Source organism: Thermobia domestica, chromosome 10, assembly GCF_964235325.1.
Source record: "Thermobia domestica chromosome 10, izTheDome1.hap1.1, whole genome shotgun sequence".
Taxonomy (NCBI): Eukaryota; Metazoa; Arthropoda; class Insecta; order Zygentoma; family Lepismatidae; genus Thermobia; species Thermobia domestica.
Window position 1 is genome coordinate 60,586,095 of NC_137463.1, and position 27,601 is coordinate 60,613,695.

Consider the following 27,601-nt stretch of genomic DNA (forward strand, 5'->3'; position numbering starts at 1 on the left):
GGGTGCCCATCCCCCCCAAAGCTGATGGCGCACTCCCCCCCAAGACTAATAATCTCTTCCCTCCTCAAAACTCAAATCCTCTAAAAACAATTGCCCAGTGTAGCAGTAGTTTTTATAGTACTAGTAATTGTTATTTTTGTTGTTTTTATTCCTGTAGTAGTATTATAGAATGCTTTGTAGTAGTAGTAGGGGCATTATAAAAATGGCATTACTTTTATTAGTAGTCTTAGTAGTGTACGATACTAAATATGTTCTATAAGAATATTGAAGGCTATAAAAACTTCTACACACTGTGTATTGCACAGATATATTTTTTTTTTTTTTACAATTAGTAGTATTATTTTTTTTCTTTTACAAAATATTGATATAATTTCCCTTGTACATGAAAAGTAAGACGCAAGTTACAAGTTATTGAGTTTGATACCAAAAGAAAATGTTATCCTCGAAATTAGCCTACAAAAAGAAGTGATATCCAACAAAAAACATTCCTGTAAAAGAGCCAAGTACGAGTGGCCTTAAAAAGAATTGAAATCACAAAAATAGGCGCCAAGTTCTGATGGACAACAGTTACAAACACTCAAGGAATCACTTTCAAATTTAGATTTGAAACTTGGCTGTTGAATGTATGGTTACCACTAGCTCACAATTATGTCAAACTGCTTTATAATTTTCAACAGACAACATAGGCAAATTTCAAATCTAAATTTGAAAGTGATTCCTTGAGTGTTTGTAACTGTTGTTCACCAGAACTTGGCGCCATTTTTTCATATAGCAACTTGCGCGGTACTTCATTCATAGAGTTTCTAAGCAGGGGGTAGGAGGATTCATTCTCGAAATAAAAAAAAAAAAAAAAAAAAAAAAATCGCATCGTGTTCCAATGTTATTCTGACGACAGCAAAATTACTTATTCGACATTAGAGTAAAATTCTTCACCAATTTTTTTTATTCCCCCAATTTTTTCGGATGGCACAACTTGCGCCATTAATCCCTCCTGTGGGCGGCCCTTCTCTCTTAAAACGAACCAACCTTCCTTTCATACGGCTACTTGCGCGGTACTTCATTCATCGAGTATCGAAGCAGGAGGTACGGGGGTTTACCGCGGAAAATTTTTGAAAATTAGCTTCTCAAAATCGTGTTTTAATGCTATTCCGACAGTAAAATTGCTAGTTCGAAAGTAGAGTAAAATCCCCCCCAAAATTTTTCTCAATGGCGCAGTTTGCGCTATACATTCCCCCTGTGGGCGGCCCTGATCACTGTAAAGTGTAAAAATATAGGCTAGAACTAGGTGGGGGGGGGGGGGGGCAAATACTCATTGGCAGAGTGAAAATTTTGCCTTCGTCCCCTCCTGATGTTGACTGAGATGACGTAGTGTTAAATGGATGAGGACGATACTGACCTATTTACGCTCTAATCTCAACATTATTGGAGAGTAATAATTAGCTGATCTTCTTAAATACCAATTGCAATATTACTTACAGCATTTTTGTAGACGTGATAACTTTTTCTTTCAGTTAGCGAATTTTAGCCGTGTTTTAGCGGAAAGAAAAAATCTAGAGATGCAAGGGCTCGAAAAAAATCGGCTTCTTTGGAAGAAAACTCGGTTTTTTCTGCTTTGCTTTTTTGCGTGGGAAATTTTGGGCTTTTTTCAAAATTCTGCTTTGCATTGATAAAGCAGACTTTGTTTCGCTTCTCTATAACACAAAAAGTTATTTAATTAGTGGTTGATGCCGATAATAATATAAAACCTCGAAAATAAACCGTGAATTTCGAAAAGATATTTCAAACAATTTTTCTTCAACATATTTACATTATGAGTTCCAAAGGATTAACCAATATATATAATAACAATTTTTTTAACCTCCTATGTACAAAAGTAAGCAGGGTTGGCAAGAACAATATATATAATAAACAATTTTTTAACCTCCTATGTACAAAAGTAAGCAGGGTTGGCAAGAACCATAGTTGTTTTTAAAATGCCAAAACCCCGTTTTTTGGGAAGTTTAAACCATGTTTTTTTTTTTTTGTTTGGTTTGGATATTTTGCTTTATGTATTTATATTACATATTCACAGAAATAAGTTTCTTTCGCTTTGGTGTTATTATGCAACAACGGGGTTATGCTGAAGAGGTTCCATAAGCTTAAAGAAATCGGTCAGTAAATTTCTTAAATTGAGAAACTCCCGCCCTTGCCAACGAGAAAAATCCGTCATTACTTTAAATGTAAAACAATAACGGAAAATCCTGTTATTGCTTTGGCATGTAAAATTTAAAGGTCAACGTATCATAATCAGTACGCTAAACCTGAGGTATTAAAATTACAAAATTTAGTATGTTTATATCAATAAAAGTCCAATCCAAGCTAACTTTGGAAACTACGTAGGCAATCGATAAATTTTGCACAATTTCTATCAATATATTTAAGCAGCCTTGGCTTCTTTATAAAACAACAGACATTCAGGCATGCAGAAATATACAATTTGGTTTCGTTTCGTATGTTTAGGCTTAACATCCTTACGTAATACCGAGGTTATCAAGAAGAAGACTTTCGCTTAAAGTGACATCCGAACCGCTACTTGGTTTATGCATGAAAGAAGGGTTGTGGTTCGACCGAGCATGACAAGGGACACCTTGATTAAAAGGTGAAAAGGAAATAAACTAATGCAGATGTTTTGGTGTGTGGAAATGTCACCATGAAGTTCACATGATTCGCATTTTTCGCTCATTTCTTTGGTTTAAACCAGTTATTTTTTTTTTTAAAAAAAAAAAAGCTGGTGTAAACCATCCAACTCTAAAAGTAAACACTTCTTTTTTTTTTTAAAAAAAAATACACAATTAACTAGCAAAATTGTATGTAGTATTTTAACTTCAAAATATTCCATACCCTCTTTTTTGAACATAAGAAAAATACTTAGATTTTATATGATACACTTAAAGGCTGCACATCTAGAACTTTTGAGTTCTGTATATTCTTGAAATTCTACAGTTAAGTTTTATATAACCACCATCACGGTTTACCCAATCCTCAAGTTTTTGAATTTTTTAACAAGAGGGATTCAACATATCATTACGGAACTTCCCCCCCCCAAAAAAAAAGGCCTACGGAATATATTTAAGTTAATCTAAATACAACTGCACAACAAACATGACTGAGTGGTTCGCTTTTGCGCTTCTATCGGGAAGTCCGGGATTCAACCCAGCATTCGACCATTCTGGCAAAGCTTTTCTTCATTCCATCTGTGAATGTAGAAATAGTGCGTGTACTGTGAGTTGACCGACTTCCTTTCTTATTGTTTTTAAATCGTTAGTATTACTAATTACCAGTAGTGACGGTGTTGCGAAGGTTAGGGGGCGGTCTTTCGGACTGAAGCCTGTTCCCGAAAGTTACGGAATGTCTAAAACAAACGAAATATCTATAGTTATGCCTTTACTCATAACCTTTAAGCCCCCGTCAAATAAAAATTACGAATGTTTACAGAAACTAAAGGTTACTAAGAGAAAACCCTCCAAAATACTTTTCTAAATCCGCCACTGATTCTCAGTATAAAATGATCTTCAGGGTTGTATCCGGAAAATTATTGCTAAATCATTGCACAGCTACAGTATAACAAATGTAGAAGTACGCTCTGACGGATATAGGCCTATGGAAAAACATACCCTTTGACGGATATATAGAAAACCATAAGTTTAACTTTTGCGCTAGAAGCTAGAGGACTAAGCTCTTACAAATGAAATACGGATGACAAAATAAAATGATCTAGAGAAGAAGAAAATGTCGATAACTCAAAAGTTAAAATAAAGTTAAATAGCCTCTAAAATTGCCCTCAAATACTACATTCTTCACGTTAGCTTTAATTCGTAAAACATGTGCTCCATCCATCTTGATGGTGAATTTCAGAGCGAAATATGGCATTTAGGTCATGGAATACTTATCTACCTATAGAATATACTATAAGAAAGCTATTTAGATAGAAAAATCATGGAAATGAAAAAAAGCCAAATTTTCCAAAATTTTCGTTTTTTTTTTAAAAAAAAAAAGCCGGCTTTTTTGCCTCTCTAGAAAAATCTCATATTGGCAACACTGCCCAAAGCTAGTCAAATGTGGGATGTGGCGCATACGCGTAAGTTACAGATGGTCATACATTGGTTTATTAAATGGTGAGGGGGCGCCACTAGGTATTTTGCTTAGAGGCGTCAAAGGCCATTGTTATGCCACTGGGTTACGGAATGTCTATTCCAAAGGCCATTGTTATGCCACTTATACCACTGCTATTTGAATGTTTAAAAAAAATTAAAAAGAGCACTTTCTTGATTTGGACTTGGAAGAGAGGGGGGGGATGTTCTAGAACTTTACCTCTTTTAGTTTCGTGTTATAGAGCCATGTGTTACACTGATATAAAATAATGAATTCAGCCTTTTTTTGTTTCAATTTGGTACTATTTTTCAGACCACTCCAGAGCGAGGATTGTGGCAACACTGACAATAGTACACATAGTATTAATTTACTAAGCTCAGAGCTGATGTAGCCTTTCTGCTGATTTTGACTCGTTGTTACGCATTTTTAATATTTGTAACGTTTGATACTAATTTGAGAATTTGAGAACGCTGAATCCATTATGGTTGAATAGCATTTTTCATTGAGCTTGTTATGATCAATTTGAGGGCGCTGAAATCAATGGGAAATATCGAAAACATATTTATCCAAGGCATCACGAATAAAATGATCTCAAAATTGAGTTCTTTGATCCCAAACATTTTCTGAATAACTCTCCCCACCTGTATAACAGGCACTAGGCAGGTTATTAAAATTCAGAATGCAATGCAAGATTCAGGGAACACAAATTGTAGCTCCAATTTATAAATTTCATTGACAAGAAGAGAGAGAGAGAGAGAGAAAAAAAAGAAATATTTTATTTGACTTTACTTTTTGTTTACTTAACCAGATCCGGAAAAGTACTTGCATATACTGAATCTAAGATGTTGCTCAGATCATCAGAACACGTTGTAATTAACTTCTTGATTTCATCACTGCTATCCCAAGATTTATTCTAGAATGGCTTCAAAAGTTACGGAAGTACTGTATTTACCATTTACTCACACTGAGAATCCGTCTGAAATAAAATTAAAACAATTACATCAGAAACGAATATTTTTAAATTGTTCTTCAGATTCTTCTGGAAGTGTATCACAGGATCTTCAGCTACTACAATCAAATTGAAGAGAATTTTCCTTTTTCTTCTGATCTTTTCTTGAAGAAACTTCCTCAATCCCAATGTTACATTTATTTTTTTTTCAGTAGATTTCTATGATATCTAGTTTTAGTAGAGAGTTAAGGGTAGGGATGAAATGTGTTTTAGGGACGCTTAAGCAATTGCAGGAAACCGATTCTCGCTATCTAGTACCGTTTTTGCTATATAGTGAACAATCGGAAATGGTTAATTTCTATCACTTTCGGTTTTAATATCGCCTCCATCACCGAAACCACTTGCTACAAACTTTTCACCGTATCATTTCATTTATTATTTATTTGTTTCGAGATAAAGTGGATACTTTCAAATATCTCGAATCAGTATTAACAGATAAAAATCACATTTACGAAGAAATTAAATACCGACTAAACGCAGGGAATCCGTGTTATTAATGAGTTCAAAATCCTTTGTCGTCGCGAATTCTGTCGAAGATTTTGGAGCTTAAATAACGATAACACTAGTCAACAAGATTTTGGCACAGAAATGAAAATACCTGATTTTAATGGAACTTTTCACGTAGAATTCGAATCTGCAATCAGTTTTTCTCCATCACCCTCAGTTTCCCGTGACATAGGATTTTCGGGAAATTTCCCCTCAAATTTCCCTTTTTAAAAAAATTTTTGTACCTGTAGTTCGGATACCCTTAGGTATATTAACACACAAATTGTATTGTATGTTAGCTTGATTTATACTTAGTAAGCTCTCTAAGTTTCATAAGAATCACATTATTCTTTCTAGAGAAATAAACATATTTATATAAAAATATGCTATGTGTACTGTTCATTTTACCATATTCATTAGTGCAGATAAAATCACATATAACTTCCACGAAAATTACAATATAAGCACGGTTTATACCTCATTGGACTTCCAATGAAACATATTTTCAATGATGTGTACACCATGTCGCCATTTTTGTATGAGGGAATTTTTAGAGGGATTTTGTTGGAGACTCTCCTCTTCCCCCTCCCCAACCGTGAGGTGATTTTTCTGGCATCCGGGATTTTTGTGATCAGTGATGGGTATATATTCAAAAAAAATATCGGATGGCAAATTGTTACATGATTTGCCCTTAGAATTTTTAAGCCTCGGTGCATAGACTAATTTATAAAAAGGCCAGAATACTAAGAGGCCAGAATATAAGAGTTGGTTTCGAAATTAAAAAAAAAAAAAAAAAGATTTAGGGAGGCAAGAAATTCTTAATTAAAACACTCTAGCCAATTAGGGTTTTTGTTGTCAGGCCTGTCTTTCCGTCATGTTAGACCGGATTGCAATAATAAACTTCATTAATGCCAGTCGAAGAGATAATGTTTCCATTTACAGCCATTTTGTACTTTTACTTTGAAAATCAAGAAGTTGAAATCATTTATATGTATTAACTTGAGATGACGTGGTGGCAGCATGTAACTTTATTAGAAAGTCGAGAAATGACTTCTTTTTAAAAGTAGCATTCTGTTCTCTCACTTGTAGACTTGCGCAATTGTGAATATGGAATTCTTCAGAGAAGTACAAACTTTTCATTTTAATGTAGAATAGTGCAATATCTGTACATAATACACGAAAGAAAAGTTATGTTTCTTCAATAACAGCATGTTTAATGTGAGACGGATAAGTTCAGTAAAGGTTGAAGAAAACGTGTTATGGTTTCCGATGAAAATGCTGACGTAGCTTTTATGGTTGTAACAACATTTTCATCTAATGTTTTCAACTTGATGTTAGTCATTCTGGGTGCCTCATCTTGGTTGAATGGTTAGCGTTCGTGTTTTCTGAGGTCATGAGTTTGTTACTTACCTTCCTTATCTTACTTAAATTATAGGTCGAGTCTATATAGCTTCGATCAGTGGCGGATATAGGACATCAAAAGTAAAGGGGGGGGGCAAGACATTGTTTAACGAAAAATTGTATAACTAACAGGATACTATCTTTTTCAGTTAAAAGACCGTGTATTGTATTTCATATTTTATTAAGTAAATTCACATGAGCAACACAAGTAGGAACTAGCCCTTTGTACCTTTAAACAACGAAAGTGTAAGAAGAAATTTGCTTCCTTGCTGATGAACATTTTAAAATGCTGTCTGGAAAATTGTGTGATCAGATTATTTAATAACGAATTTGCAAAACAAGTTAATAGAAGGGATTATATTAATAATAATAATGAATAATGAGGCTTGTTTTGTAGAAGTTACACTGAAACTGGAGATTAATGAATAACTTATATTTTTAATTCCTCACATGATGTTAAATGTATGTCTCTTACAGAGACAGTAAATACTATTATACAAGCATATGCTACAATTTTAAAGAAATACTTCTGCAGCTTACCGAAACATTTTCGTTACCATTATGTGCAGTTTTCACTTTCTTGGAATACATTAAATCTCAACAATACTTAGAATCATTCCACACTACAGTTATACAAAATAATCCTAAAACCTAGAATTATGTTCAATTCACTAAATTGTATAATTGTATGCACACATTCACCCCTAAACACACCACTTCACATATTACACTACAAAACAATGGAAAAGCTGGAAGTTGTTTCTTATTACTCTCTTTTTAATCAATATTTTCTTACAATTAGAAAAAAGAAGGACATTTTAGAAACTGTCGATTTTTGTGCAAATAAAAGAAAAACTTGTGAAAGACGACCCCCCTCCCCGGAAATGTTATCTCAATTAGTTTGAAAGCGGCTGACTAACAAATCGAGGCCTTGTAAGAAGAAATGAAGGAACGCTAGAATTATTGGGCTCCAATGAGTTAATTTTTGGTCCATTTTCCACGACAATTAAAACACAATTCCTGCAGTTTTCTTAACTCCACGGGAAGACAACCAATACGTACTGACGCACTGAGTATAAAATTGTATGTGGCGTACGTAAAATCGTATGTTACATTTGTAAATTCTGTAGTTTTTGGACTTAACGTACAGCAAACGTATAACTGAAAGCGCATGTTTTATAATACTTTCTATATAAGTGTTCCATCTATAAGTACTTTCCGTATGAAACAATGTAGGCGGTCAGGATCTCACATACAAATGGACGTATATAAGCTGGCGAATTTAACATACATGTATGTATGTAATATAAGGAAGACTGTTAGACATCAGACATCCTGTAACACCTAAGGGCAGTGCCTATGTAGCATACGGATAACGTATGCTCCGTACTGATTTCTATAGTAAGTAAGAGGATACCGTATATTTGTATATACAATATACCGCTGTCCGGAGAACGGATTTTTCTCAGTGCGCAACGGCAAATATTATACGTATTATATGGCATCATTTTTTTCTATGAACCAGTAATACATACAATAACTTTATATTTCCAAATGAAAATATTTCATTTATAAATTAATGGGTCACTTCAGAAAAGTGATGGGGGCAACTGCCCCGTTTGCTTCCCCTAATTACCACCCATGACTTTCGATAGTGGAAAAAGAACGTTAAATCAATCCAATCTAATCGCCCATCTTTGAAGAACAATACATATTTGGGGCGTTCAGAGCACAAGAGAATTAAGTCTTATTATCAAAGTCGTGGGAGAAACGTAAAATTTTTACGAAACGCTTAAATACATGGAAACGTTTACACCGTTTTTTTTTTAAACATTGTAAGAGTTATTTACAATATCTGGAAATGAATATATAAAAATAGTTTTAGATAGAGAGGTTAAAGATGAAATACGAGGCAAATGACCAAAACTGGACTTGATTTACTTGTGCACTTAACGCGATGTATGCGATTCACATTAGTTGTACTTCTATACATACAGTAGACCCTAATATTCGTGAATCTATTGTTACTAACTTCAGCCATAAAAACCAGGCACGTACAGAGGATGGGTCCTGGAAGTTCAAAATCCCGTGTTTTCTGTAAATTTAATCTATAAATTTTAGGGATGATCTTAAATATTTTAATATAATTTATCCTCATATTATCCCTTAGACTCTCCCCGTCGTGAAAGATTGGGACCACCCAAAATAAATTCCTGCGTAAGTGTCTGTTTAAAATCTAAGTCAAATTTATTGCTGAATTGTTGTTGGAGTGATTAGATTCTATAATCCAATTCTTTTTCGCCGCGTTTAGTGGTGGTCAGTGCAAGACTATAGGGTAGTCTGTATATCCAACAACTGCAACAGATTGAAGTACAGGGATCATTTAGGGCCCACATAAATAAAAAAAAAAATCTTTGTCCTTTGTAACCTTAGCTGTTGAATATGGGCATAAAACAATCAGTTAATGTAAGAGAATGTGTGAGAAAAGTTTGGATACTAGATCTGTGACTAAGATACTTGATTTACCTGTAAGTTCTGGCAGCACTTCTCAGAATACCTTCTACATACAAAGTTTATTAGTAAATAAACTAATAAACTAAATCAAATTAATAAACTAAAATAAAATAAAATTCAATTCTACCGAATATCTCCACAGGAAATCAAACCCGGATCTACTCACTCCAAATTTCTCGTCTTGTTTTCGAGACTCGTGGACAAAACTAGTACGTGTTTCAGTTTTATTTAATGTACCAACTGCATGGAATGCTATTTTTAGGTGGTTATTTCTTCGTTCAGTTTAACGTCTCACTATTGTGTTCCATGACTGAGGTGGACGGCGATGAATACAATGAACGAAATAGTAAAATGAAGAAAGTGGGAGGAAACGGGAAAACTCCGAGAAAATCCACGTCCGCGGTGTTTGTTTAACACAAAATTTATTTGTCACGACCTGAGATCGAACTAGAAATCTCACGTACCAAATATGAGTGCTTTACCATTGAATTATCGCGACCTCCAAGAATGGCCTGTTTATTACTTGTATATTTATTTATTTATTTATTTACTTAGATATTGAACTATTGAGTTTTAAATATAGATTTTGTGATATATTTATTTATTACATAAGGAAACACTTATTTTTATGGGCACACGTAAACTAGTGCAGAAAGATTACAAAGTAAGGAAAATTTTAAATTAGAAAAAGAGGATTTTTTAAAGTCGCTTGTGCGAAATTTGTGTCGGGGAATCTACGAACACACTAGCAAACTAGTCGTGTATGAATCCAACCCGGAATCGGGAATCTTGCCCACTGAAGTAAACTCATTCAAATTTACCTATTTGCAATAATAGAGGATCTGCCCATATGTATATCTTCATTCTATTAAATCAATGATGCAAAAAAAAAAAAAAAAAAAAAGAGAATCGGCACGTCTGATTGACTACTCTCGTTTATGCCATTGTCTGATTGGCTACTTTCGTTTCCGCCATGATTGTTGGCTTAAAACATTGCGATCCTATTGGGCGGAGTGGGCAGAGTAGGGATGGCGAAACTGTGACGTATGGCTTCAAGATTTTGTTGTAAGGGCAGATCCTCTATTTTATAAGATCCTTGATTTACAAGGTCCATTCGGTCTCTATATATGTCTTGCAAGAATTAACTATTGATAACAAATTATACCTCAATAGGAGAACAGGCACACATCATTTCCCACCCATTAGAGGAAATGTAAATACATAAAAATGTTATATTTCTCTTAGTCATGTGTTAAAGGATTCTTCTTATCGTTTCGTCATTGAATTCCTGCAATTTAACGGTAAATAGTAAACTGTGAAATTGTTGTCATTCGCTTGATAATGTCCTACATTCGAGGAGATTCCTCAAACAATTGTCAATAAAACGACATTACCTAAGAAAATACCATGGGTGACTTCTACGTTGCTATGATATTTGGACAATTTTTGTGTCAATTTCAACACAGGAAAAAAAGTTTAAGTGATTGAGACAGCTTTTGTCGTTTAAAATTACCTTTATATAACGGACTATCAGCAGATCACTTCTATAGTTTCAAGTAACTTCATCTAGCACAGACTAGAAGACGCAGACTTTAAAATCTTCCGACATGGCAAAGCGGTACAACATCACTATCTTCATTATTCTTAGTTTCCTTTCGATACAAGTAAGTACTATATTGTTTAATTTACAAAGTGGTGGATTTGAAAGGAAGTCACATTAGTGACAAATTAGAATATAATTATTGTAAACTAAGGGGAAAACGCTTGTCTGTTGTACTTATCACTTTATACACGAGTAAAATATTAAGTGGGCTTTCTTCCATTCGTTCATAGCGATAAAATCATTGATATTTACTAATATTACTTCCCTCAAGAACCGGCACTGATTTTAAAAATAGTTTATACAGAGTGTTCTAAAAGTCGCAGGACCTTGAATTTTGAAGCATACAATCATAGAAACTTTGAAATTACAACAAGATAGTTGTGTTTACCCACCTGTTCCTTATTTAGGAGCAGCGGTGTTGTGTATTTCAGAGGTTCTCAAAGTTTTCGAGTCTTACCTCCTTGAGTGAATTCAATTGTCCTGAGCGCGTCCCTCGTCATCTTAACCCAATGTATCCATGCAGGAACGTATGCAGAGATTTATTTCGGGAGAGATCCAAAGTTTTCTTGGGGGGGGGGGTCCAAATTGAATGAGAGGATAAACTACACTAAACTTTTTAAAATTATCCCTAAAATTATACTAAATTTACAGAAAATTTGGGATTTCGGGGCAGGGGCAAGGATTGAGCCGCTGCGCACGTCCCTGCACCTATGCACAAGACTCAACGTAAGACTTGGACGAGCTAAAAAAAAAAAAATTGACTTTGGAGAAGCCAAATGAAATTTTTATTTATGTTGTCCTACATTCATTTGTTTCGTATTTCATTGTGAGATGGCGAGTTGTGAAGGAGAATAGAAGAGGGGATTACGGAATACTCAAAAATGAAATGAAATCTTTGAGTTTTACGTCCCACAGTTATGCCGGTTAGGCTAAAGGAGACGGTGATGATGAGTAACGAATGAAATGGTGGGAGGAAACAGGAGAACCCCGAGAAAACCCACACACACGATGTTTGTCCGCCACAAAGTTCACTTGGCGGGGGCTGGGAGCGAACCCGGGACCCTAAGCGCCAGAGGTGATCGCTCTACCACTGAGCCACCGCGGCCCACCACGGAATATTCAACTTTACAATAGTGACAGCGACGTAATAAATTTTAAGAGATGCCACTGTTTATACATATACTGTATATTTCACTTCTTACAGCTACACTACCTTGTTACTTTCTAAAACCAGAATTTCTTTATCTTCAGACCTTCACGAGCTATTAGGATTGCACAAAAAATACAAAACAAAACCTTAAAAGATAACATATTGGAAAATATTGTGAAACTGTTATAGGGCTTGAACCCTTTTGAACTTGACACTCAGATTAATTTTTTTTTAAATCACAGATTATTACACTTTTAGCCATTTGTAACGTTTCTAAATCGAAATCTGAAATATTGGAAATATTTAATCGCCCTAAACGCCGCTCGTATGATAGAATTTCCTCTTCCACACTTGTAATGATTGAATTGTCTTAATCTGAAACAAGAATTTACCTGCCTTAAATTGTTTACGATTGTTTGAACATTTTTGTGGGTTATTGGATGTGGCCAACACCCTGTTCCCCTCTGGGACCTGGTATATGTGAATGAAAAAAAAAAAATCAGAATTTACCTATCTTTAATCATTCTCGAGTCTATATAAAGACTGACAAGTTTCCTCGTGGTTAAGCGATTAGCCTAAGCGCATTTAGCACAGGAGATCCGGGGATTCGGTTTCCAACGTGAGGCTCGTGTGGTTCGAATTAATTCTGCGTTAAGCTGTAGGTCCAGTCTCATATAGCCTTACTGCTGCATATTCCTCGAAACTGAAAATCAAATAAATCGAATATAAAACCTGATAAACAAACGTGAAGTGCATAGGTATGTAAATATTACGACAATACTAAGAATAATTATGTTAATTACACTAAAATGTTCGTAGAGCTCCTCCGTGGCTAAGCGGTTAGCGTATGCACCCTTGGCGCGGGAGACCCGGGTTCGATTCCCGGCGGGAGCTCATGTGGTTCGGATTCCACGTTAATCAGTAGGTCCACGTCTCACATAGCCTCGCTGCTGAAAGGGACGCTAAACTGAAATTCAACTCAACTAAAATGTTTGTAATAATTAATTATTTTCAATGAATTAGCCAATAAGTCAGTCATATTATTTTTATTGATCGCTAAATCTTAAAACAAAATCGTTTTTAAGATGTAATTAATTTTAAGTAATTAATGAATCTAACTGTGTATGTATTTATTAATTATTTCTCGTAGGTTAATCGCTATTAATTATTTGGATTTTTAATGCTTCCAGAAATTTGAATATGAGACATTCCTGGTTAGAGAGGACTCAACCTAAGTTTACGTGAAATCTGAATGCTTGAAAATTACATAACTAACTGAGACTTATTTACTAGAGCCGCAATAACGTGTTAAGAGTTTGAAGTTAACGTCATCCTGAGATTTTCAATTTCAAACAGTCTGGGAATTGCAGCGATCCTCATTTGGGAATTGCAACTCACCGAGTAGTAGACAATACTAAATTGCTCCATCGCAGAAAGTTCTTGTGGTTGTTCCTATAGTTTATTAAAGTTCGTTACGTATAGTTATGAAAGTTCGTTCCGTTAATAAAAAATACAGGCTCAAAATAATTAAACGATTAGTTTGGAAGACTAGAGTGCATTTTCAGGAAACAAGTCTTTCTTCGAGTTTGTCTTTACTGGTCAGAACGTTCACATCCCCTATCGGAGAAATATATCGACGTTTAGTCTTAAATATCTAGTAATGAAACCATACTTGTTATTGGTTCTTGCGTCCATGGAATCCCTAATCTTAATTTTAAATGCCTATTTCCGTTCTTTGCAGTTCATTAATTCCATCTTCTTCATATATCATTTAGAACAACCTATTCATTCTATCGCTCTTTTTAGTATGCTTAGTAAGTTTATTCATATCAAGAATGTTACTATTTTTTTAAAAACTTTAATCTTTCTTTCACTATATACAGTTCCAACATGGTGATGCGACTCTGAACAATCATCTTCTTGGAAAACTACTTGGAAGTGGGTTGCAAGGTTTACCTCAGTCCACTTCCTTGTTAGGAGGTTTAGGATTAGGAGGATCTACAGGGTTAGGAGGATTAGGTGGTTTAACTTCAAGTTCATCTTTACTTGGAGGATTAGAATTGGGAGGACTTACTTCTACAATGTTGGTAAGTGTGGTTTACAAATTCATATAATACTCGTATGTATAAGGCAGACCAACAACAAAAAAGAAAAAAAAAACCTCCTTAAATAAGTGCTTCCGTAATTCTGGACTGAAAAAGATTGGACACACAATGTAAATTTACAATATACCCATACTTGTTCACTTACTTCTAGCTGAAATATTAGAATTAAGTAAATAATAGATCAACTTACCAAAAATGACTAACAAAAGCAAATTATTGCTACTATTTAAGTATCGATGACTAATAAAAGAGTAGATTATTCCTATCAGTTGAGTATCGATGACTAATAAAAGAGTAGATTATTCCTATCAGTTGAGTATCGATGACTAATAAAAGAGTAGATTATTCCTATCAGTTGAGTATCGATGACTAATAAAAGAGCAGATTATTCCTATCAATTGAGTATCGATTACTAATAAAAGAGTAGATTTTCCTATCAGTTGAGTATTGATGACTAATAAAAGAGTAGATTATTTCTATCAATTGAGTTATCGGTTACTAATAAAAATGGACTTTTAAAAATCGTAGAAAAGTGAGATATTTGAAGTTTCGAATAATTTCTGAGAAAGACACATATAATGTAATCAAAAACGTCTGTAATTTTTATCTCACATTCGCTTCGACAGAAAATATCTAAAACTGCAAAAACATGTAGTCAATATTTCTCTGCAAAAACATGTTTATGAGCACAAAATACTTCAGGAAAAAGAAAAATAAATAAATAAATAAACTAGTACCGGTAATGAGCTTTTCGATTGCACAAAAAGTTCTTGATTGATTTTAGCAAATCATATACAGTGTATTTATTTAATGCTTCACCTCAAATTAATGTTTAATAGGTTTATATTCCATGCATTTTCGCGTAATTTTTATTCTAAATAGTAACTAGTATTTTTTCTTTGAGTTCAAACTCTAATTTTGATTTCGAATAGCTCGAGGTCAGTCAGCGAAGGTAAGGCACTTATTAAGGCGACTGTGAGCTATTAGGAGCGTTACACTCACGACTGTTTCCATGTTATAAGGATTTAGGTAAACAAATGGAATTCATTGAAACAAGAAATTTTGATACATTATACGAAGATTTCCATAAAACTATTTTTTTTTTCTAAATTTAAGACACCAAAATATTGAAAGATATATCTCAACATGTTATACAAATTATCTGAATTTGTTAAAGATTTTACCCTCTTTATTTTTAGTTTTGCTCCAAACGTTAATATTGAGAGGGGGGACATTTTCTAATTGTCCGGAGGGAGAAAAATATTAAATACGGCTCTGAACATAACTTGAAAGTAGTATTAGTTCTAACAACTCTAAAACATTACTTATTTACTGTATTTGTTAACGATAACATTGTTCGATATAGGATTGGGATGGATATATGACACTAAGGTAACTAACATCATATGTGTAGTTTTCGGGAAAATAAAAATAAATACGAATAAATATGGCGCTAAAGAATATGTTGTATGTTGCCAATAATAATTAACACATTTTATTATGTCAGAAAAGACGACTTACTTATTTATGTGATTTAAATATATAAAAATACACTGTTATAATATCTTGTTATTTGTCTTCTCCTAACATACATAAATACTGCATGTAAGCGATTGATGTTGTGCGTTATAAAAATACAGGATTGATGTTGGGTGTCTCAAAAGATCCCTGACATTGGCATCAATGTTGTTTGATGCCTATGTTTGAAATGGGGCTGGTCATCGACCCTATGTTGATTGTTTGAAATGGAGCTGGTCACCGACGTGTTAACGTAAAAGACAGTAACTTTATTCACTTATGTTGTGGGTCCAGGTAAATGGCAACGTTGAATTTTCATTTAATATTAGGCGCAAAAAGAGTGAATAGCCCTAACGGCTAGTTTGATTTTTAAAAAATCCGTCATTATAGATTGTAAATATCATATTCGGAGATTGTTTTCCTCTTACATTTTGTTGTAACTCTGATAATAACAGTTACCCTATGTCAGGGGACTTTTGAGACACCCTGTATTATCAGATGATATTAATGAGTAGAATAAGTTAAATAAAAATTCCTTAACACGAAACCGATAGTCGATAGCAATTTATTTATAATCAATATTTGTTTTCCCTAAAGGCTATTCTTCCCTGTAATGTACTCTTTTAAACGCACTAAAATTCATATTCTTTCTCTATTTACAGGGCAATTCCCAAGATGTATTGGGATCGCAAGGTTTGTTGGGAGCAAACCCTGGACATTTGTCCTCGCTACAGACAACTTCATCACCACTTCTATCCCTGCTTGGAGGTCGACAGACATCATCAGTTCTACCCGTACAATCTTCTTGCAGTACGCAAATTCTACTTTTGCTAAAAACTTTGGCCCCTCTCTTGAATTCTGTATTACTTCAATCACCTGCACTCCCATCAACAGCGATACCACTGCCCCCTGTACAAACATTACCAGTGTCACCGCTTTCTCTGGGACTTCAATCCCAAGCTGGGGCACAGGCTATAGCAAATCCACGGCAGAATGTCCTAAATATTAATGACAGGTGGAGAAGAAGTCATAATTCGGTGGAAGAATGCTGATCTTTATAAGAAATGCTCTTCCTGAAGATTTTATAATTCCTTTTTTGTAAGGACACATTGTTATTTGATATAAAATACTTCTTTTTATATGAATTTTAAATAAAAATCTTTAAACTATTATCTGATGTTTGTTTTACAAGTTAAGCACCTTAAACATTTAAAAAAATAACAGTAATAAATTACTCTGCAGTCGACATGGCATTCGGAACAATTGTGTAGCTATCTGAGTTAAGAGATAGGAAAATGCATTGGTCCCGTTGAAGTCGATGTGCTGACCACGCATCCCCCGTGTCAACGTTCGCCTCCTGACGGGTCCGTAATAACAGTGGTCTATTAAGCCGGTTCGCTAGAACTGGTTGTTAAAATATTTCGAGTTCGCAAAACCGTTTGTTATACCCAGACATAACAGTAAATTTTACCCAGTTATACTCAGAACAGTAAATTTTACCCAATTATACTTAGAACAGTAAATTTTGGTTTAACTATTTTTGTTTTTAGGAATTCTTACAACTACGGAGTTAGACATACGATCTCTCAGAACAAGGTATAAGCGATTATAACTTAATCTCAAATGCTCAGATATTAAGGATGAGAACTGCGTTTGCGTTGGTGTAATGGTGAGCAGCGGCCCAAATCTATCTTCAACATTGGATGGGGGGGGGGGGGACAAGTAAGATCGTTTCTTTCTTTCTTTCTTTTTTGCTTTTCTTTCTTTTTCTTTTCTTTCTTTTTTCTTTTTTCTTTTTTTTTATTAAGCGATGGTCAAAATAATTGTTAAGTTGAGAAATAGTGTGGAGCACAGTTGTCTTCAACATTGGTTGGCGGGCAGATTTGAAGCTTATTCTGGGGGGACATCAATTTCATCTCACTTTCCTTTGTGGCAATTGGACACAAATCATCACATTTTCCCCCCAAAAAACACATTTCAAATCGGATTATTGGGGGATAGTCCCCCCAGTTCCAAGATTGGAGGGGACATGTCTCCCTCATCCCCCCGGGGATTTGGGGCCAGTGATGGTGAGGGTTATTTATATTTGAAACGCATACATACCATTATTAACAACTGTCGATCCATTGCGGGATTAAAGTCTTTCCAATACATTTTGGCAGCTATCTATCCTGGATAATTAGTTTCCAAAATATTCGCAGTGCTATCTAATTTCGTCACTCCACCTTATAGTAGGATGCTGGGTAGGGTTCTACTTGTCACTTGAGATATCCAGTAAACAGTTGCTTTTGTCTATCTTGTACGGTAAGAGAGTTATGTGTATTTATCTACCTATCCATCTACTCTCTCTCTCTCTTATATATATATATATATTCGGGTGTCCCGTTTTGTGGGTAATTTCATGTTGCGATACGCACACCCCACAAATGTATTCTATGTGACCATAAACACCCATTAGTGAAATAGCATCTTCCTACGGGAACGTTAACCCATGACAAACGACTACGGGAACATGACTTGACGACAAGCTAATGAAATGGCGTTTCCACATTTTAATATAATTTAGAATTTCCAAGCGTGATAACGGAGAAACTAAATTAGACAGAGAAACGAAACTTTGCACGAAGCAACTAGAGAAAGGGCGACATCTGCTCATTTATTGGCAAATAGCCCTGGATGAACAGTGTTGTCAACCCAAGACAAAGTTATTTTTGTAAATGGAATGTCCTAAACTGAACATCATCATTGGAAGCAGCAATGAAAACAAAGACAAAAGAGATTGTAAAGGCAGATCAGTATTGCAAATTTTTCGAGAAATAACTTGTAATATATGTTGGCGCACACAGGGAGTGAGATACTAACGTTTTGTACACCTTCAATCAGATATTGATAATAATTGTTTGGGTTGACTCTAAGTCTAGAAGCATCCGCTTAACAGTGTTGCCATCAACAGAAGGGAGAAATTGAGTTTGAAAGAGATACATCAACTCCGAAAAGGTCACTGGTGCTGCATGCTTTAAAACCTATAGAGAGAGAGAAATAATAGATGAATATATATATATATATATAATTCCCTTAGGAAAAAAGCCCTACAAGGTAGACAAAAGCAAAATATATATATATATATATATATATATATATATATATATATATATATATATATATATATATATATATATATATATATATATATATACAGAACCGGTTGTTAAAAAACTAGAATAACACCACTGAGTAACAATCCTTTTTGGTTATAATATTGAGCTGAGCTAATTTTCAAACGATCCTGTTTCTTACCAAGAAAATATATTGTACCTAGTGTAGCAGAGATTTCTTGGCGGTTTTTGTGGTTGATTTAAGTACCGGGCTTGGGCCCTTGCCTTCCATTTGTGTTGTTGACTGTCGTTTGTTTTGCGTGCGTATTTGTTGTGAGAGAGGACGCAACTGTCGCGCTCCTCTTTTGCTGTTCCTATGTCAGTTTAGTGGTTGTGCGTTTTAGGGGTGCGGCATCTTGTAAGTTCGTCTTCTTGGGTTGGCCGTTCCTATGGTGGCTATGTGTTGGTGTGGCGAGGCTCTGATTGTCCTCCAGAAGTTGGCTGATCTGTGAATTCTGTAGTCATGTAGAAATGGGAGTTCCAAATCTTCATGTATTTGCTCGAGGTGAGTGTCTCTCGAGTGTCCAGTGATAGCCCTGGCTACTCTGTTCTGGATGACTTGTAGTTGGCTGAGGTGCGTTTTTGCTGCGTGTTGCCATGCAGGGTGGGCATACATCAGGATGGGACGAATGCTCATCTGATTTAAATGGCGTTTGGTTTTCAGGGTGATGGATGGGGAAAGGAGTAGCGGTAGCAAGGCTTGATGGCGTTGACTGGCTTTCTTGGCGATGGAATGTATGTGGTGAGCAAATGTAAGTTTCCTGTCCAGTATTATTCCGAGGTATTTGGCATCATCTCGGTTCTGGAGGGGTGTTCCAGCCATGGTGATCCTGACGTGAACCCTTCTTCTGTTTCTTGTGAAGTTTACTACTGAGGTCTTCTGTTCGCTGACTTTGATCTTCCACTCTTCAGACCATCGGTGGAGAAGTTCGGCGTGTCGTCTGAGGTATAGTTCAGCGTATCTGATGTTTCCATGGCTGGCAAAGATTGCCGTGTCGTCTGCGAATGTTGCTACCGCTGTGTTGGGGGTTGTGGGAATGTCCGCCGTGTACATGGCGTAGAGGGTTGGGGATAAGCAGGATCCTTGGGGGACTCCTGCTAGGATAGGTCTGGAGGGTGTTAGGTGTCCTGCATGGGCAACACGAAAGGTTCTTCCTTGAAGAAAGGATTTGATGATTCTCAGAAGGTAGTGCGGAGTGCCCTGGAGCATCATCTTGTGAAAGAGGCCTTCGTGCCACACCTTGTCGAATGTTTTTTCTATGTCGAGAAAAAGCCCCAAGGTGTGGCCTCCCTCGTTGAATCTGTCACATATCTTCTCTACCACCCGTACCAGCTGCTGATCCGCGCAGTGTCCTTTCCTGAAGCCGAACTGGTGGTCCGGGATGATGTCATGATCTTCTATGAATTGCTGAAGTCTGCTCTGCAGTACTCTTTCAATCACCTTGCTGGTATGCGAGAGCAGGCTGATAGGGCGGTAGTTGGCCGGGTTTGATCTTTTCTTTCCTGGTTTGGCCAGCATTATGACTTTTGCTTCTTTCCAGGCTTCTGGGTAGTGTCCGGTTCTCATAATGGCGTTGCACAACTTACAGAGTAGGACCAGGACCTTTCTCGGGAGGTGCTTCAGTGCTTGCGGCGTCACTCGGTCTTGACCTGGAGCCCGGTGTGCATTGATCCTCTTGATGATTGCTTGTATCTCCCGCGGTGTTGTGAGGGCTTCTGGAGGAGGTGGGTCTTCTATTCGGGAGAGGTGGTAGGATCTATGTACTGCTGCAGTGGTGGTTGCTGGAGTGTTGGTAGCGTTGATCTGGAAGGTGGTTTCCAGGGTCTGGGCGAAAAGTTCTGCCTGTTCTTCCGGTTCGTGTATTGTTCCTTGTGGAGTTTGAAGTGTGAGTGTTCTGGAGTTTGCTTCTGGTCTTGTGATGTTTTTCACTAACTTCCAGAATTGCCTGCTGGGTGCATCTAGCTCCTGGAGGTGGAGGTTCCAGTTTCTGATTTTGATTCGAAGGAGCCTTTTCCTGACTCTGGATACTAGGTGGTTCCAAAGTGTTTTGAACTGGGGAATTCTGGTACGTTGCCACTGCTTCCGGGCCCAACGCTTCAAGTGGATCAAGGCTGAGGTGCGTCGTTCTTCTGGAGTGGTCTGGTGTGATGGATGAGTCGTTGTTGAGGTGGTTGAGGCGATGGCTATGGCTGAGTTGATGGCTGCGGTCAGGACGCAGTGGTGGCCTCTATGTCTTCCGTTGTTTCAATTATCCGGCGTGGATCTAACATGTCGCTGAGCAAGGATCTGTAGTGGTCCCAGTCTGTTGTGCGCAGAGTTGGAAGGGTTCGAGTTGTGAAGTGGTAGCTGATTGCGATCGTTTGTAGAACGGGTAGATGATCCGAGTCGAGGCCGTGGATAACCTGAGGTACACCTAGGATTGCCAGGTTCGCTGTCAGTACCATGTCCAGTACATCAGGCATCCCGCCGTTTCTTGGATAATGCGTGGGTTCCGTTGGAGCCGTGGGAGTGAAGTCTATGGTGGTGAGAGCGTGGTGGAGGATCCTTCCGTTTGCGTTTGACACATTGGAGTTCCACGCCGGATGTTTACTGTTGAGGTCTCCCCCTAGTAGAATCCGGTGTCCTAGCTGTCGCAGGGCTTGCAGATCTGTTGCGTTGAGGTTGTTGTTGTGAGGCTTGTAGGCTGCTATTATTATTATCGGTCCATTAGCTGAGTGGAGGGTGATCCCTGTAGCTTCCAGGGATTGTAGAGGTGGTAGAGGGAGAGGGTCGTACGGGATACTGTCTTTGATTAGAATTGCTGTTCCTCCAAGGGGTCGGTCGGGACGGTCGGTACGGATGGTGGAGTAGTTGCGGATTTTTAGGGTAAGGTGTGGTTTTAGGTGGGTCTCTGACAATAGGGCTATGTCCACTTCTTCTCTGCGGAGAAAGTCCTCCAGGTTGTTCTTCTTCTTTTGGATTCCTTCTGCGTTCCAGTGCAGCACTTTGACTTGTCTGTTGATTCTTCTTTTAGTCGGTGCCATCGTCAAGGATGGACGCGACTACCTCAAACATGATGGTGATTTTGCTTAGTGGGTCTGTCGTTTCTTTCACCTTCCGGAGTCCTATATTTTCAACTCTGAAAAACTAAAGTTACGAGTACGGTTCTTCGGTTTCCAAGATCACTTTAAGCCTTTGTCGTACGAAAATAACTTTTGTCTTCAGTAATGCACCTAATGCTTGGGAACTTAATCTCAGAAATTAAACAAAACCATGACAGATAGCACGCGAAAGTTTGTATTACACATTTTCTATATTGGTCACTGCTATCGTTTGATGGTGTCCTCTAGCAAGCTAATAATCAGATAAGTAGATCGCCAATTATTTCTGAAATGAGTAGTTATTAATATGTGTGAATTTCTGTGATATTTATCCTGTCCTATAGGATAAAGGAGTAGAATAAGTAATAAAAGAATAACTATCACAGAAATTGGTAGAATACGAATGTAGAAGGAAAGAGAAGAATTCCGATTAAATCCATGTATTCCATCGCGAACTCATTTGATCTGGAATCGAACCAGGAACTTCTGTCGTCAGAGTTGAGCGCTGTACCATCTGAACCAGGCCCGTAGCCAGCCCCAAAATTTAGGGGGGCGGTAGAAGTTAGGGGGGGCCGACCCAATCATATTATACTTCATCACCATATTATAGTTCATTTGCAAGCCTATCGAGAAATTTTATGGGGCCAGCCATAATTTAGGGGGGGGCGGCCCCCTCTTGCGCCCGTGGATACGGGCCTGATCTGAACCACCGTGCCACAGAAAAAAATTCAGATTTCACAACTGTACAGCGCTTTGTGAGAAAAGATCCCCGAAACGGATCGGCGCCATTAAGGCTCCCCACTCATATTCTATATTGCAAGACATTTTGGTTGTTCAGTAAAAACGGATTTATTCTGTTATGGAACTCCTTTTGTTTTGTTTCGTGTCCTTTTGTGCTTTTCTCACGGAGGAACTTCTACGAAATTTACAACGAATTAAAAAAACGTCTCACGTTGGAAAATGTAAAATAAACAAGTAAATCTAACACACATACATTCTAACTTCAGATCGAAAGTAAATTTCATTGTCTTAAGTAAGAGGCGCTACTGTGTTCTCGTCACGTCAAATTTGAAGTTTTACTCCGAGTTTCCTATTAGATTGTGTTCGTCTGTGTCTTTAGGCGTTTCACTACTTCGAAAAGTGAGGCAATATAGGTGTTTTGAATATTTCCTGGAACTGAATATCTTAACTCCATCTGTCGTCATTAGTGTTGTAAGATTTCCGGAAATTTTGAACCTTCTGGTACGAAACCGTTTTTCCGGTTTCTTTCCGGAAAAATTGGGAAAATAACAAAAATCTTTGTATTAGGTTAATTTTACTAGTAATGGAACCGTTTTCTTTTCGAATGCGTGAAAAATTTCAATATTGTGAGCTGAATCAAGTTGAGAAATTTCAATATTGTAAATATCTTTTTTTTTTTTTTTAAAAAAAAAAAAAAGAAGAATTCTAAAATAAAACTGTTGTAATTATTCTTGAAAATTAATAGTCTGCACTCAGTTTCTTTATGTGCCTTTTAGTCGTTTACTCCTGGTTCTGCGTTAATTTCAGAACTTTTAAAATTGCATACACATCTACCATCATGAAGAGTTTCTGTTGCAACAAATAGGACTCTTGAATGAAATGTGCTCTTAATGTGCTCTTTGATCAGGTGAAATTTAGTTAATTTTAACCAAATTACTTCTTAAAAGAAAGAACAGTAGGCAAATTTTACTAATACTCATGCACTAAGACATATAATTACTATTATTCAATATTCAAATACAGACTTTAATATAAACTTTATATATAAAAAAATTTGTATCTACTAAACAAATACCTGTTTTCTAGTGTGGCAAATTTTCAACATAGATGAGGTTCGGGCCTGGAATGGTTTTTATCATTTCACTTTGAAGGTGCAACTTGGAGGAATTTAGTGTGGATATGTATTGAAAATTATCGATCTTAGCATCGAACCCATAGTTCTCGGGGTTGCTGATATGAACAGTAACACTTCCGATGCTGTTTAAATAAAAAAAAAAAATCAAGCCCGTAACTTACGGAAGGGGGAAGGGAAGATTATAAACATGATATCAGTATCGAATCTATAGTTTTCGGGGTCGCTGAGGTGAACAGTAACACTTTCAATACTGTTAAATCCAAATTTATCCCCGCAAATTGGGAAAGGGAAAGGTATATAGAAATGTTGCAAAATCATCGATATTAGTGTGAATCCATAGTTTTCAGGGCCGCTGAGATGAACAGTAACATTTCCGATGCAGTTTAAATCCAAATTCACGCCGAAACTTTAGGGAGGAGGAAGGAGTGATATATAAAAAAAAATAATGGAAAATGACTGATATTAATGTCGAATCCATAGTTTTCGGGGTTCCTTTGATGAACAGTAACACTTCCGATGCCGTTTAAAACCAAATTCAGCCCCGCAATTTGGGTAGGAAGAGATAGCCTATATATAAATGATCGAAAACGACGATACTAGTTTCGAATCCATGGTTTTTGAGGTCCTGAATTAAAAATTAACTCTTCCGATGCTGTTTAAATCCAAATTCAGCGCTTGCAACTTGGGAGAGGAAGAAGGGGAGATATATAAAAATGGTCAAAAATGGCCGTTATTAGTGTCGAATCCATAGTTTTCGGGTTGGCTGAAATGAACAGTGACACTTCTCATGCCGTTTAAATCCAAATTCAGTCCCCATTAGTACTGCCAAATGGGGAGGGTGGCATGTAAAAGTAATTGAAAATGACTGATACTAATGTCGAATCACAGTTTCTGGGGTCTCTAAGTTCATTGGTAACAGTTTTGGTGCCCCTCATACCCGAAATGAAGCATATTCTCCCCTGTGAAGAACGGGTTTTCTGCTAATCTTTAATAATAACGAACGGAAGTTTCACATGTCAAATACTTTAATATATTTGTCCCTGCTCAAATTTACGCACTTGTGCGGTGTATGTGTGTATATGTAAATAAGAACATCTCTCTTTTTGAGTTGTCCGAAAAATATACAAATAACAAAGAGGGATTTTTATCAGAAATCAGAAAACTAAAACGTAAAATTAAAAGCTGTTGCTTTAAGTATTTTCTTTCTAGCAAAATACGTTGTATATATGCTGCAGACACATTACAGCAAATAAGATTAGCATCAGGTGAAGAAAAAAAAATTATATTATATTTTCGAACAAAAGATTTTTTCTAATGGATTCAAAATTTCCGAAAATTTTACACAGCACGGGGAAAATACGTATCCCCATAAAATATATATTTGATTTTAATATACTGGTATGAACTAAAATGATTCTGGCCCTGCTATTTTAACACTTTCATGCCTTAAAAGGATAACTTTATAAGATTATTTAAGATAATTTACGTGCGTCTATATTAATTAAACTAACTAGGATTATACTGTATTTTAGTATCTTTTGTAGCCATCCTATCACAGTGCTAAGTTTAAAGGAGTGCAATGGTACAAATATATTTGTTACCACAAATTTCCCTATTCCAATACAAAAAACATAACTACTCAATGATCTTAACTGTAAACAAGTAAATATAAAATAGTTTTCATTTTAAAAGCATAATGTAATAAAATATTCGAAAATTTCAATTTTTCCAAATGTTTCCGTTTTTTTCACTCTCGGGGAAAAAACTGTAAAAAACTGTCTTTTTAACCCAAAATTTCCGTTTTTATCTGGCTTTTACAACGCTAGTCGTCACAGATGGAAGAGAAAAAAGAATGTTTTGTGAGGATTTAGCTTGTTGAAATTTCAACAGTAAACCATAGACTAAGAATTGCGAACTACAGATATTTCTTGCATATTATATTCCTATATTGAAAAAATTACGTTTACTGCATATTATTTATAAAATACAATCTAATACATAGGTAATAGTTAGTTGCTGTTCTACAAAATTCTAGAACACGGCTTAACTTCTGACAGTACACAATTGCATTGATGCTCTGACCAGCTGGTACCAGTTCCCGATGCAGAGGATGCCGCGAGCAGTCCACCAGACACACATGAGGACCTTCTTCTGATGCAGTGTTGGTTTCGACTGTTTTGGAACTGGTTCATGGGATGCTAACCAAGATGACAGCACCATGGAGCTTCTTACAGGGCCCAGTTCTCATCACATGTCAACACTGTCCACAAATGGCTCCTTCCTCAGACGAGACAGCAAAGAGACACATGCGTCTGCTCGTGTTGCCTTCGGCGCGGAGTCAAATCATGTGGGACCCATCGACCAACTTGTAGTGCTTCCCAAGTTGATGGAGGTGATGCCGAATGGTTTCTCCACTCATATTGAATTGTAGTCCCAGTTCCTCACATGCCTGGCCACTGTTCTCCTCAATTGCTGCCTGAAGATGTTAATTTTGTACATGTGTTGGTCTTCCGTCACGTGGTGCGGCTTCTATTGTTTATTCACCGTCCTTAAACTTGTTAAACTACCACTGCACTGTCCGCGTAGTCACGACACCCTCACCAAAGGCCTGGCATATCTTCCGCCCCGTTGTAGCTGCGTTTGACCCCAGTTTCAACTCGTACAGCATACATGCCCTTATGACACCTTGTGGAAATCTCATATTCACTCTGTCCTTACACAAGTTCACAGTGTAACTGAACTGCCACAACCAGGTAGTATGTTGGATATATCCATACCAACAACTGACCTTCGCCTTATCTCCATTCGCATTCAACTGACGGTGTGAGGGCCTTCACAAAAAGCGACAGAACTTTCTTGTTACGTTTATAGTAATATTAGGAAATGTATGTTAAATTCGACTGCCAATACTTGATGTGAGTACAGTGTAATGACTGAGATTAGTATTAGGTTGGTTCGAGTAAAATGTCTGCTGTAACGTCTGATGGATAACTTACTTCAGCAAAACAACACAGGACTAAAATTATACGTCTAAAGCCACAAATTCTGTACATATTTAGCAAGCAGACTGGGATACTCAGACAGTCATAAGATAGTGGGTTGTTGAAGAGGATCATGTGGAAAGTGCACCATGGAAAACACAAAATTACGAGTTTTTTTTTTTTTAACGATTTCAAAGTAGGATATTCTGCACAGCACAAGAAACAATATAGATGTTCATGTGGGCTTGGCGATGGTGATGGCTTGTCAATATCGTTCTGCTGACACAGAATTGCAAAATGATTCCAGCAGCGACCGACCAACACCATGTTCCTATGAGTTCTTCACAAAAGACTCTCAGAAAAGTGTTCGTACCGTTGTAAGCGAGTTAGGAATACACCATATCACTGTCATTTGTCGATTCCGTACAATTGCTAACGTGTAAGGTGAAAAACTTGGAATCATGGGTGTTACATATATTAACACTAGCCAATAAGAGTAACCACTGAAGGTGTGTATGTTCCTGAGTGTAAAGAATGACCTGGAATTTTTTATGCTTCAGACTGTCACTTCAGATATAAAAAATGGATTTT

The 27,601-nt window shown here is 36.6% G+C and overlaps 1 protein-coding gene across 1 annotated transcript; it reads left to right on the forward strand.

Annotated features, from left to right (window-relative positions):
• The first annotated feature begins 10,917 nt into the window (after positions 1 to 10,917).
• Positions 10,918 to 17,017, forward strand: LOC145661992 (uncharacterized). Its single transcript, XM_081727331.1, has 3 exons — positions 10,918 to 11,205; positions 14,178 to 14,381; positions 16,580 to 17,017. Exons 1-3 carry the CDS (start codon positions 11,149 to 11,151, stop codon positions 16,967 to 16,969), a joined length of 651 nt encoding a protein of 216 aa, XP_081583457.1. The 5' UTR covers positions 10,918 to 11,148; the 3' UTR covers positions 16,970 to 17,017.
• The last annotated feature ends 10,584 nt before the right edge of the window (positions 17,018 to 27,601 follow it).

What these genes read in the sequence shown, in the direction of transcription:
- LOC145661992 (XM_081727331.1), top strand. Translation starts at nt 11,149, where the DNA reads ATGGCAAAGCGGTACAACATCACTATCTTCATTATTCTTAGTTTCCTT. An exon ending in TTAGTTTCCTTTCGATACAA is followed by an intron (nt 11,206 to 14,177) that starts GTAAGTACTATA and finishes CACTATATACAG; the next exon opens with TTCCAACATGGTGATGCGAC. An exon ending in GACTTACTTCTACAATGTTG is followed by an intron (nt 14,382 to 16,579) that starts GTAAGTGTGGTT and finishes CTCTATTTACAG; the next exon opens with GGCAATTCCCAAGATGTATT.